This window comes from Cottoperca gobio, chromosome 3 (genome assembly GCF_900634415.1).
Source record: "Cottoperca gobio chromosome 3, fCotGob3.1, whole genome shotgun sequence".
In the NCBI taxonomy this organism is placed as follows: Eukaryota; Metazoa; Chordata; class Actinopteri; order Perciformes; family Bovichtidae; genus Cottoperca; species Cottoperca gobio.
In genome coordinates, this window is record NC_041357.1 from 28,988,196 (window position 1) to 29,001,945 (window position 13,750).

Below are 13,750 nucleotides of genomic sequence, written 5' to 3' on the forward strand. Positions count from 1 at the left end.
CTTTGTGTTGAGTTGTTCCCTGATTATTTGGCATACTTTGTGTTTGGACCTCTTGTTTACCTTCGTTAATAGCTATTAGAATTCTCATCAGTGTCCAGCAGAACATCTCGTTACACAACGATTCACAAACGAGTTTATTGCCTTAGTTATTGTCACTTTATCACCCACAACTAATGTTACATTGCATACTGTCCAGACACGGTATGTTTTGCATACAGTGTCAGTAACACACAACTTTACACCTCAAGCTCGGCGCTAATTTGTCTAAAGAATTTGTCAGAATTCAGATGGATGTACAAATTAAATGGGGAAAAAAACACAATATATTTGTACTTTATATTATTATATTTCTACAGCAGCCATGTGGTGGCCTCCATCTCTTCTGTAACTCCTGGTAACATTCTGTGTCTTCTGGTGGACAGGATCAACAGGCTTCTATTTAAATGCTTTTACAGTTCATTTAAATTCACATAAAATGTTCCTTACAAATACTATAATATAATACAAATAAAACTCCCTGAACCTCTCTCACCGGTTTCTCTTTGGCTGGCTGTTCAGCCGTCATATAGAGACTTTAATGTTTGCAACAACAACGGCAAATAGATAAATAAATAATTAGAGTCAGAAGCTGAAGAATATACATGGGTTTAGAGAAACGGGAAAGGGAAAAGGAGTAATATATTGCAAATTAAGCACCCAAATAGAATTAGGAATGCTCGATATATATATCAGGCTGATAGGTTATCTGCCGATTAATGGAAACTTATATTATTATGTATAATTCTGATAAAACTGACAATCATAGCCAATTATCAATCCATCATACGAAGTCAAATTGCTTTCATTGACTTAACTTAAGGAGTGTGTGTGTGTGTGTGTGTGTGCGTGTGCGTGTGCGTGTTAGTGTGTGTGTGTGTGTGTGTGTGTTAGATTAGCAAAAACCAGCCAAAGACAACATTGGCTGATATATTCTCCCAACTTCAATTTACATGCTCCGATACTGTAGGTGGCGGTATGCACCTTTAAAGGTGGTTTGTGATTTGCCAATATACACAGAGTAGAAGAAGTATTATTATTATTATTATTATTATTATTATTATTAGTAGTAGTAGTAGTAGTATTAATAGTAGTAGTAGTATTAGTAATAATAGTAGTATTATTAGTAGTATTAGTAGTAGTATTAGTAGTAGTATTAGTGGTATTAGTAGTATTAATAATAGTAGTAGTATTAGTATTAGTCGTCGTATTAGTAGTATTAGTAGTATTAGTCGTCGTATTAGTAGTATTAGTCGTATTAGTAGTATTAGTAGTCGTAGTAGTAGTCGTAGTCATATTAGTAGTATTAGTAGTAGTAGTATTAGTCGTAGTAGTAGTATTAGTAGTAGAAGTGGTGATAGTAGTATTATTAGTAGTAATAGTATTAGTAGTATTAATAATAGTATAAGTAGTAGTAGAAGTGGTGGTAGTATTAGTAGTAGTATTATTAGTAGTATTAGTAGTATTAGTATTAGTAGTATTAGTAATATTATTATTAGTAGTAGAAGTGGTGGTAGTAGTAGTATTATTAGTAGTAGTATTAGTAGTAGTACTAGTATTAGTAGTATTATTAGTAGTAGTAGTATCAGTATTAGTAGTATCAGTAGTAGTATTATTATTAGCAGTAGTAATATTAGTATTAGTAGTAGTAGAATTAGTATTAGTAGTAATAGTAGTAGTATTAGTATTATCAGTAGTAGTATTAGTAGTAGTAGTAGTATTAGTACTATTAGTATTATTAGTAGTATTAGTGTTAATAGTAGTAGTATTAGTAGTAGTAGTATTAGTAGTATTAGTATTAGTAGTAGTATTAGTATTATTATCAGTATTATTAGTATTATTAGTATTTGTAGTATTAGTAGTATTCGTAGTATTAGTAGTATTAGTAGTATTCGTAGTATTAGTATTAGTAGTATTAGTAGTATTATTAGTATTATTAGTATTAGTAGTATTGGTAGTATTAGTAGTATTAGTTTTAGTATTATTAGTAGTATTAGTCGTATTAGTAGTATTATTAGTAGTAGTATTAGTAGTATTAGTAGTATTAGTATTGGTAGTATTAGTAGTAGTATTAGTATTAGTAGTATTAGTAGTATTAGTATTAGTATTATTAGTAGTATTAGTAGTATTAGTATTGGTAGTATTAGTAGTAGTATTAGTAGTATTGGTAGTATTAGTATTGGTAGTAGTAGTATTAGTATTATTAGTAGTATTAGTAGTATTATTAGTATTTGTAGTATTATTAGTATTGGTAGTATTAGTAGTAGTATTAGTATTATTAGTAGTATTAGTAGTATTATTAGTATTTGTAGTATTAGTAGTATTAGTAGTATTCATAGTATTAGTAGTATTAGTTGTATTAGTAGTAGTATTAGTATTAGTAGTATTATTAGTAGTGTTAGTTCAAGTAGTAGTATTTGTCGTATTAGTAGTATTATTAGTATTAGTAGTATTAGTATTGGTAGTATTAGTATTGGTAGTATTAGTAGTATTAGTATTAGTAGTATTATCAGTATTAGTAGTATTAGTATTATCAGTATTAGTAGTATTATCAGTATTAGTAGTATTAGTATTAGTAGTATTAGTCGTAGTATTAGTAGTATTATCAGTATTAGTAGTATTATCAGTATTAGTAGTAGTAGTATTAGTAGTATTATCAGTATTAGTAGTATTATCAGTATTAGTAGTAGTATTAGTAGTATTAGTATTAGTAGTATTATCAGTATTAGTAGTATTAGTAGTATTAGTATTAGTAGTAGTATTAGTATTGGTAGTATTAGTAGTAGTAGTATTAGTAGTATTAGTATTGGTAGTATTAGTAGTATTAGTAGTAGTAGTATTAGTAGTATTAGTATTAGTAGTATTAGTATTAGTAGTATTATCAGTATTAGTAGTAGTTAGAATTAGTAGTATTATTAGTATTATCAGTATTAGTAGTAGTATTAGTAGTATTATCAGTATTAGTAGTATTATCAGTATTAGTAGTAGTATTAGTATTAGTAGTATTATCAGTATTAGTAGTAGTAGTATTAGCAGTATTAGTATTAGTAGTAGTATTAGTATTGGTAGTATTAGTAGTAGTAGTATTAGTATTGGTAGTATTAGTAGTATTAGTATTAGTAGTATTAGTAGTATTATCAGTATCAGTATTAGTAGTATTAGTAGTATTAGTATTAGTAGTAGTAGTATTAGTAGTATTAGTATTGGTAGTATTATTAGTATTAGTAGTATTATCATTATTAGTAGTATTAGTAGTATTAGTATTGGTAGTAATAGTATTAGTAGTATTAGTATTGGTAGTATTAGTAGTATTAGTATTAGTAGTATTATCAGTATTAGTAGTATTAGTATTAGTAGTATTATTAGTATTAGTAGTAGTAGTTTTAGTATTAGTAGTATTATCAGTATTATTAGTATTAGTAGTATTATTACTATTAGTAGTAGTAGTAGTAGTAGTATTAGTAGTATTAGTATTGGTAGTATTAGTAGTATTAGTAGTATTAGTAGTATTATTAGTATTAGTAGTATTAGTAGTAGTAGTAGTAGTATTAGTAGTATTAGTATTGGTAGTATTAGTAGTAGTAGTAGTAGTATTAGTATTGGTAGTATTAGTAGTATTAGTAGTATTAGTAGTATTATCAGTATTAGTAGTATAGTAGTATTAGTAGTATTAGTATTGGTAGTATTAGTAGTATTAGTATTGGTAGTATTAGTAGTATTAGTATTGATAGTATTACTAGTATTAGTATTAGTAGTATTAGTAGTATTAGTATTAGTAGTATTATCAGTATTATTAGTATTAGTAGTATTATTAGTATTAGTTTTAGTAGTATTAGTAGTAGTAGTATTATCAGTATTACTATTAGTAGTATTAGTATTAGTAGTATTATCAGTATTAGTAGTATTAGTAGTATTATTAGTATTAGTAGTATTAGTATTATCAGTATTAGTAGTATTATTAGTATTAGTAGTATTATTAGTATTAGTATTGGTAGTATTAGTAGTATTAGTAGTATTAGTATTAGTATTAGTATTAGTAGTATTAGTATTAGTATTAGTAGTATTATCAGTATTAGTATTAGTAGTATTATCAGTATTAGTATTAGTAGTATTATTAGTATTAGTAGTATTAGTAGTATTAGTAGTAGTAGAGATCTGCGTTAACATGAAACAGAGGAAACAGGAAACAGGTGAGCTGCTGCAGCTGGACAACGACAATAAGCCCAGCAGGTGATGTGTGACATTCACGTCGGCCGCTCAACAGAAAACTATCATTCAAATATTTTACTATCCAAGTGAAACGACTTAAACGAATGACAACAACTCGCCTCGCCTTCATCGTGTTACATATTTATGTCGGGTTTATATTTAGTTGCGTGAGAACCCATCCCCGGTTCGGCGTTTCTTTCCCCGCAGTCTCGAGCTGATTGTGTGAGGGAGCTGTGAGGTGCACTGGTGGGTTGGCGACGCAGTGTGCAGCCCTCTGAACTATTGTTCTCATGTTTATTCAGCTACAAAGTGGATGAAGATGAACAAATCTGAAATCTCCGACTGGAGTCACGAGCCGATACCCTTCTGTTTTGTGGACGGGCTTCTCGGTCGGCCTCTCTTCCCCCACGGAGGACCTTTATATTCCTAATGACACACATCATCTTCATGCTTAACCTGCAGTAGTCACGTTTAATGTATAATGACCCACTCTCTGCAATTTAAGTTAATAAACGTGACGAAGATGGTAGGAAGTATCTGTTTTTGGAGCGTGGTGATATACTCCCATGTGACTTGCCTCGTCTGTTCTTAATTAAGCCGAACTGTGGTATTATAAAGAGCCGTCTCCTGTTTGAGGAAAACCACTGACTTGAGTATCATATTTCTCCAGCACGGGGTCGTACATGAAGTCATGCACAGTCGCTGTACCAAGTCGCATTTTCCTTAAGGCTGCAGGAGAAAACATTTAAATTCCACATATTCATCTGTAAATATGATGAATCTAAAATAAGGCTGAATTTTGAATTTCAATTGGTCATTTTAATAACCTGCTTATCGAGTTGCATCTTCACATCCTTCGCTTAGCAGCAATATGCTGCAAAGGAGCATAGCAATGCAGCCGGCAAAACAGCATAAATAACAAAATAAAAGCATTACTTCTGGTCCTTGAGTGCAGTGCCAACCTCTTTCAGAATGTTTTACCCTGATGGGTATTAGCCCGCGACCTTCTGCTGCATTGAAGAACAAGCTGCTTTCCCAAATGCAGTTACACAACATAAACATGAATATACATTATGTGGGAGTCGTTTTTCTATTCTATCCTTTTTTTTGAATGTCCTGTTTGTGTTTAATTAGAGGTGCATAATGAAGCGAAGTCACAGGGTGCCCCTCCTCTGGAGTGATTGCAGAGGGGGGGCGGAGGAGGAATCTTAACTTATTTTCACTTCGTTTTCACCTCCTCACATTTCTTCATTTCACATGGGCTGGAAGCGCCTGCGGCGTTCTCTTTCCCTTCTCCAGAGCAAAGTGAATGTGACTTTTCTAAGGGGGTCACAGGATGCCTGGAGGCCTGTGGGTGTTACTGGACTGTTGCCTGCTCTTAGCTTCACTGAGGGGCTTGTCATAGATTTCATCTCCACAGAAATGAGCCGGGGGGCCCTGGCCAGGAGCACAAGCAGCCAACGTTATGAAGGGCCCATGCTGATTATTTCCCTCTGACATCGCATCCTGAGCTTTCCGCATTAATCCCAGACAAAGGCAGCCCTTCAGTGCTGTGCCAGAGCTCAAATTAGGAGCCAGATAATGGCCTTGTTGAGATCCTGCTCTGTTCACCGAGAGGCAGAGCTCCTGTTGAAATCCTCCTCTTCAATATTCCTTTTCCTCATCAGACCACCTTTTCCACCGTGTTCGGACTGTGACGGAATTCAGGTGACACAATTTCGCTCTATTCCCCTGCAACCCAACCCCCAGCTCCCATTCTCCCACCTTTAATTTGATGGTGGCTTGGCCGGGCTTGGGCCTGTGCCTGGACGTGGACCGCCACGGGCTGTGAAACTGATACCAGTCAAGACTGGAGTGTCTGTCTCCAGCCTGATCTAGTCTGCAGGAGGGAACAAAGGGGGCCTTACAGGGCTCCGCAGGGTGGATTAGTTCCAAGGAGCCAATGGCTGGGGCTGCTGGCTGGCTCGCTGGAAGAGGGCCTGCTGTGGCCCCAGCGGTGGGTCACTGCACAGACAGGGGCCGCACAGGCACACACACACACACACCGAACCCCCCTCCAGCTCAATGGTCCCCATCCCACAGCCCAGACCCTCCAATCAGCACACACAGGCTTTTGAAGTTCAGCACAAAAGTCAAGGGTGAGCTACCTTGAAGAGTGTGGAGGGATGAAGTGCAGCGACAAAGGGCAGATGAAGGGGGATGGAAATGTGACGAAGGCTGTGATGCCCTCAAAACATTAGCTCCAAGACACTAAAGTGCCTGATTAAAAAGTGTTGAGCTCTAGAAAATTCTATCTTCATTTTCTAGTGTGTGTTTTTACTAAGAACACACACACACACACACACACCTCTATAGGAAGTTGATGCTAGAAGCTTATTTTCTGTAATTCTTTGGATGTGTCATGTATTGGCCCCTGAACAGCTTCTACAGCGGTGAGCTGTACACCAGGCTGCTCTATAGCCACACAAGTGTTTGTGTGTTGTACAGACAAGAGACACAAATGGATTTGAATTCATTGAATTGGGAGGACGGTCTGTCCAGTAGAGCTTTACTCACAATGATTATTCCATCACACCCTTTTATATTCTGTCCTTTCACACATTTGACGTCATTTGAACACTTTACTCTTTCATTTCCCCCTCATCGATTTCCGTGCGGTACGGTCTTAACTGCGTGTTTTCTGTGCTGCTAAGACAGATAGAGACTCCTGCAGTACATCTAAGGTTAGCATTAAAGGTTCTGCGTTATAAAATGCGCCTCCAACGCACCATGTCCTACAGTGTTACACATGCTCGGAGCTCTGAAACATCCTCGACACATTTATGAGCTCAGAGTTATCATCCCGGCGCTCAGGCCATTTATCGCATCAAAGCGAGAGCTTTGTTTGTTGACGTAAAAGCAACAATATCAGCTAAATTGCCCCGGTTTGTACAACCACACTGCCTTTCCTCCTATCTGTCTCGACCAGGCGCAGTGCGAGGGACAAAGGTAGGCGAGCGATTTAATAGTGAGCACAGTCTATTTTTCCATTTGAATTCATTTCACCTTCTTTCTTTGAGGCTGTAGATCAGAAAGAAGGAGTGAGGCAATAGAGTGAGAGGCATGGGGAGAGAGGGGGAAAGCACAAGGAAAACTGATGCCCTTTCCTCCAGCTAAATTAACAGGAATCACGTGGAAAACAATCTGAGTCTCCAATGAAGGAGGGGGGGGGGGAGGGGGGGACCATTAAAATTAGCCCCAAGCTATGGACTGCACCCAATATCACTAAAGCTGCACTCACTACAGATGTGGAGGCTGGCTTACAGGCAAACTATGCTCTGTTCTATAGCTACAATTAAAATCAACCTCGCTGCCAAAAAATAGGAGGGGGAAAGAGGGGGTAGAAAGGCAGACATGGAACATCAAAGACAGATTGAAATGTGTAGTCAGTAATAAGAGTGGTCTCCAAGCCCCGAGGTTCTCCACGGTCCCCTTGTTAATGAGAAATTTTGACCTCTGGTTTGTAAGTTAAACTTGTAATCTCGGTTAATGAAGTAAATCAATCCCAACTCGGGAGTGTTCAGTGTCTCTCCCTTTGCCTTCTCCCCGCCAACCTCCCCTCTGTCCTTCTCTCTCTCGTGCTTTTCTTCTTCTCCTGCGTCCCTCCCAGTGTGCCGCCTGGGAGTAAGAAATCGGCCAGGTCTTCAACCAGACAAACAGGAAACTCGCAGAGCACTAGGGTTCCTGAGCTGCGGGGGGGGCGTAAGGACTCAGAGGACGAGGACCAACCAGGCTGTTTGGTTAAGAAAGAGACTGGCCAAGTGAATGCTAGTAGAAGGGGCAGCGTGGAGGAAAGCACTCGCTCCTCCTCCTCCTCTCTTTCCATCTTTCCCCCTTCTCTGCCCACGATCTGCTGAGGAGAGTGTTTGGTTAACAAGTATAACTCGTGCCTGCTTGTTGGTACAGGAGGAGAAAGGTGGCAGTAATGTGTGAGGATACAGTACCGACTACATCCTCTCACCACCACAGCATCCCTCCTTCATACTTTCCTTCTCCAAACACACAATTTTCAGTGGAAATGATAACGTGACCTTCTTTTTTTAAAGTTTTCATGTTCAGCTCCTCTTTTGCTGAACAACATGGAGGCTTCTGTTAAATCCATTGGGTGCATTGAGTTACCCTCGTTTAGCCGTATTTATAACCACTAAAGTAAAGCAGGGTGGGATATAAAGCAACATACAACGACTTTAGTATGACTTGTATCAGGCTGTAATGAAGCACAATGATTCCTGTGTGGGTTACTCTTCTCTACACACTATGTAAATATGATTAAAGAGGGCACAGAGAGGCTGCTATTGGTTTCACAATGTCAAGAAGATTGTAATATTAGTTTGACTTTACGTCTCAAGGCACTTCTGTGTTTCCAGCGTGGACGCAAAGGAGACGGAGTCGAGTCTTCAGAATGGTTACAGGGGCTCTCTGGCCGGATGCCATGCGTTCTTAGAGCTTTAACACACTGCACTTTGCCAACTTTCCCTTTTCCTGCACAATGCAGAGCATAGTGGTACCCATCAGTGGTCAATACACTCTGGTCCGTGGGTTAAAGCATATGAAATGCAGCTATAGCATTAGCATGAAAAGATAAATACTTTAGTTTTTCTTCCTATTATATGGAATAGAGTTATCCACGATAGGTTTCTATAGTTAAATGCACAAAATCTGAAACATGTCACAGATAGAACTACATATGAAATACCTGAAAATGAACATAATAACACATTAAAATGACATTAAATATATCATAATTTACTGCAGCTACACACACACACTTGCTTTTATCAGTTGTAATTGATAGAACTCCTAAAATGAGAGGAATCAGTTAACTCGAGGCTGAAACCAGTCCCTCATTATACCGGACAACTGAGGCAACACTTGGAAAGAGAAGACCTGGAGCACACGGCTACAGTAGGAGCTTTTAATAAGGTGTGCAATTAGCATTTGGACATAAGGAATACATGGTATATATCAGTTCAACAAGGAAGTGAATCAAAGGTGAAACTTTAACTTCCAACTAAATGATAAGTTCCAGTGTAAACAGAGTCGACAGCCACACGAGCTAAACGCTAGTCAGCGTGATGCTAACATGCTCACCATGACACAATGCTAGTGTGGATTCCGTGTTCAAGTTATTAGTTTAGTGTGTTAGCATGCTAACATTTGATAACTAGCTGATGGTGGCGCTGAACGTTTCTAAAGTCTCTAGACTTTATCCTCCAGGAACCATGATTGTCCATGGTCCATGCGTCCAGTAGATGTTGAGATATTTGACAGAATAAGTGAAATCTTTAACCTGCTGGAGGCGCTAAAGGAAAAGTGTGTTAGCATGCTAACATTTGATAACTAGCTGATGGTGGCACTAAACGTTTCTAAAGTCAACCACATGGTGGCGCTAGAGGGAAAGTCAGGAGATCATCAAAGTCAGCAAACTTCATCCTCTGGGGACCGTGAATGTCCGTGCAACATCTCATGGCAGTCCATCGGATGGTTTTGGAGATATTTCAATCTGGACGTTGGCATCCGAAGATCCATTTACTGTTAAATAACGTTCTTTACATCTTAAAGACAAACGGAGTTCAGCGTGTGTTGAAGAGAAGCTCTGAATGGTTTGTTCCACTGATGCATCTCTGCTGTAAAGCAGATGTGAGGCGTGAAAACAATAATTACTTTCTGACATGTTTGCATGTTGCTCTCTGCACATGCATTGAAATATGTTCAGAACAAGAGAGCAGATTGTAGCAGCCGTGATTGTCTGTTAGCTCTTGAATATACGGTAACTGTCAACTTAACTCAACATCACTGGCTTTAATGCATTCATTCATGGAAAGGGGCTTAAAGAGCCTCGAAGATCTGTAACACACACACACACACACACACACACACACACACACACACACACACACACACACACGGGCTGTCCATGTTCCACCACTCATTTACGTTACACTTTCTAGTTAGTCACACTTAAAGAAACAAGACAGTTATGAAACATGCCTATATATATATATATATATATATATATATATATATATATATATATATATATACACACCGATCAGACCATAAAAGGAAAAATAAAATTCTCTTTTTGCACAAAGTTGGATTGCACAGTATCTGTGACACATCAGTGGATGTTGATGCATTTCATTTATGATGATGCTCCATCTAAATTATAAAAATCAATCTGCATCAGTACATTTCCAGGCGCCCTGAAGAGAGAAAACATTACACACTTACACTAAAACCTGACGCACAACAAGTCCTGGAACCTTTTTCTACAAAAAAAAGAAAATCCATCACGACTATAAATGTATTTAACAAGTTTTATTTCTTAAAATTCCTACATGGACTTTATATTTCTACATGTTCATGAATGTACACATTAGTGTTAACATTGTAATCTCCTTATTTAGATAAGAAGCTGCTATACATCCATATTCATGGCAAAGTAGTGATCCCCCTCATTTCTGCCTTTAAAACTTTGCCCTGAAATAACGGTTAAATATACAGTTTTGACAACAAAGTTGAGCCCAAGGCACTTAAAAGATACCCATCTTAAAGAAATTAATTACCTCCCTTGTTAATCTTGATATAATTAAATTTCTGAAGAATGAAATTTGCTGCCTTTCCCCCCCCTCTCCGCCTCGCTGCTATGGAGGCGAGCCGATAATGGCTGGCTCTCTAGCTAGCCTGCTGGCCAGGGACATGGGGACAGCCTAACATCCTGGGCCCCATGCTGCGCTGTACCGCACCGTGCAAACCCACTCTCCTCTTCCTACGCCTTCACCACTCGCAGGGATCGGCAGACATATCGCCTCAATCACTGCTTTGCCATTCTGAGCCTGCTTGTGTTTTGTTTCCATCCTGGAGGAGAAGGAAACTCTCGGCCTCCCAAGTTCTCAGCCTCAACACGTGCTAATGTTGTTCAACGACTTGAGAGTTTCAGAGCGCGGGCGCAGCTGATGAAGTTGTCAACACGGAGCCTCTGAGACGTACACGGTGCAGCCCCGGAGAGTTCTTTCTGTTATGGCTCACTTAAGAAACTCCCGTGTCTTTGTGTGACTTACTGTCGCTTGTTTATAGGACCGCCCGCGACGCCGTTACATTTAACCCTGATTGCTTTGTGCAGAACCGCACCGTGGCATTAACCGAGGAGAGGTGCGCTTTTTGTTGTCGCTATGTGTTTAAGTTTGTTTTCCTTTTGACTATAAGTTTTGTGTCAGCTCTATTGTCAGCTGTCAAGGTTTCAGCGAGAACAAGCTGGAAAAGATCTTTCATGAGGGGGCCAAGCAGGGCGGAGGGGAGGCGCTAATATGTACAGAGTAGGCAGAATACTACAGCTATGGCAGAAATGCCAACATAGAGAGTAGTTTGAGTTCCCAGAATCTGATTCAGGGCTTTTCATTGTGGAGGGTGTGCATCGCTGTAAGCAGCAGCGTTCTGCTTAAAAGTCAGTACTAAATAACGGGGCACCATCTTTACATTTACTGCATCGCAGCTTATCTCTTGCAGTTTTCCTACCCCTGAAACTACTGCTGTTAACGACCCCCTTTATTCCACTATAAGCTTTTTAACCACACGGTCCAGAAGCACCTTTCCCCCACTCGTGCTCCCCCCTCATAACCTGGACCCGACGCCGGCTCCTAAACCCAGAAGAGGATGGTCCATGCAAACGAATCGCTCAAATAACAGCGTTCTTCTCTGCCTTTCAGTCTGAGGAGCTTTTATTTCATTGTTTTGTGCTAAAATATTGTTGTGATACAGTGTCCTCTATTTTGTCTTGGTACGGAGAAAACAGAACATCTAAAATTAGCTTCGGAAAATGGTGAAAGAGAACAAACAAGGCGATCCATTAGTGAGGATGGGTTATTGGCTGGCTTGCCTCTTCTCATGGCGGCCCATTAAAAGTGGTAATGTCTGCCTGCAGCAGTGCCTGGGGAAGAAGAAGGAGGCCATGGAAGGCATATTTCACATGCATCAGACACTGGAATTAAATAGACCAATGTTCCCTAAAAAGACTGAAGTACATCTCTTTCTGATGTGCGTCCCGGGCAAGAATTCATTGATCTTAGAATGTCCCTTGGCAATTATAAAATATTAAATCCAAGTCGCACTTTTCGGCTCGGCTTAATTTTTCCCCCTCGCTTTTCACTGCTTTCCATTTGACCAATTTAGAAAAAAAAAAGTTAGAAATGGATGGCCGTGGAAAAGAAAAAAGGCGGCGATAATAAAGACTGTGCCCACTTTTACATATCTTTTGTTATGTTTCTGTATTGTTTTTGCGGATCATTAAATGGGATGAGGTCCCAACAAAGCAGAGAGCGCCTGAAACATTCTCATCACAGCATCTGAGTGCAAACCAGGAGCGTAAACGACTCGGATCGAAACACACAAGGGAGGGAGATTATATGATATCTTTACTCCGGAGCACAAGGTCTTCTCAGCCCCTGACCCTGTCCCAGCACTGTCGGGGTGACACATATTTGTCAGCTGCTTTCCATTAGGTCTGTGGCGTCCGCGGCCCTCTCACATCCCTCGGAGATTACACAGGGGTCTGCAAGTTAATTGCCCAAATCATTAAATTGAACATATATCTCAATAAATATAATCAGCCAGCTGTTTGACAAGGTACACAGTTCATTAAGTCCCCTTGCTTGTTTGTCGTTTTCCCTAATTAAGATTTAGAATCGATCATTGCGTGTGTAATGTACAGTGTAGCTCTGCTTGCGAGGGGACTCTCTCTGCTCAAACAAAAAAAAGGAATGGCATCCGCTTGCTAAAGCTTTACCATTTAGCACACTGACTGCAATGGGAATTAGACATCCTGTGCTAATTAGGGAGGCCAATTAACTGTGAAATTCAGGCATTTCTGACAAATAATCTCAGCAGAATTCAGACATCATCACGCACATGAACGCTATCAGTCCTGAATGGAGAGACTATGAAGACTACTTGCTGTAAACGTGTGTGTGTGTGTGTGTGTTGTTGGCATGCCGTCTAACCTATCTATAAATATGATGCCCTACTGTATATCAAGTACAATTAAACACGATTTGACGCCACTGTTGTTCAGTGTACTGAAACCATTGCAAGGATAGTAAAGGAAAGTGAAATACAGCAGCGTAGAAGGAGTTGTAAGGACGTCTGATTGCTGCTCTCTCGCAGTGGAGCGTCAGCAGGTCTGGCTCTTGTCTGGCTCTCAGCAGCAGAACAACAATGTTGTGTTTGCTCCTTGTTTGTCCGGGCAGCTGCCCAGCACTTGACCTCTTTTCGCTTTTCCTGAAACAAAGAATTGGCATAACCAACCAGAGAAGCTCAATGTTTCTGTGTCTCTCACTCCCCGTTTTGATTCATTATCACATGTATTTTTTAGATTGCATAAATTATGTATTTGTTGGACTAATGAACGCCCTCCACTGATAGAACTTTGGGAGAGTTGTGAATAGCTGGATATGGCCTCGATCACCAC

The 13,750-nt window shown here is 39.0% G+C and overlaps 2 protein-coding genes across 2 annotated transcripts in view; one reads left to right on the top strand and one right to left on the bottom strand.

Annotated features, from left to right (window-relative positions):
• Positions 1-4,681, top strand: part of LOC115006508 (transcription initiation factor TFIID subunit 4) — a 59,807-nt gene extending 55,126 nt beyond the window's left edge. Inside the window, 1 exon segment of the mRNA XM_029428797.1 lies at positions 4,548-4,681. Within this exon segment, the coding sequence (XP_029284657.1) occupies positions 4,548-4,562 (15 nt within the window). The 3' untranslated portion in view covers positions 4,563-4,681.
• Positions 4,682-5,574: 893 nt separating this feature from the next.
• Positions 5,575-13,750, bottom strand: part of igf1rb (insulin-like growth factor 1b receptor) — a 41,328-nt gene continuing 33,152 nt past the window's right edge. The window contains exons 4-5 of the mRNA XM_029426078.1: positions 6,010-6,124; positions 5,575-5,682 (exon numbers count right to left, since the gene is read on the bottom strand). Of these exons, the coding sequence (XP_029281938.1) occupies positions 5,575-5,682; positions 6,010-6,124 (223 nt within the window). The remainder of the gene's footprint in view (positions 5,683-6,009; positions 6,125-13,750) is intronic.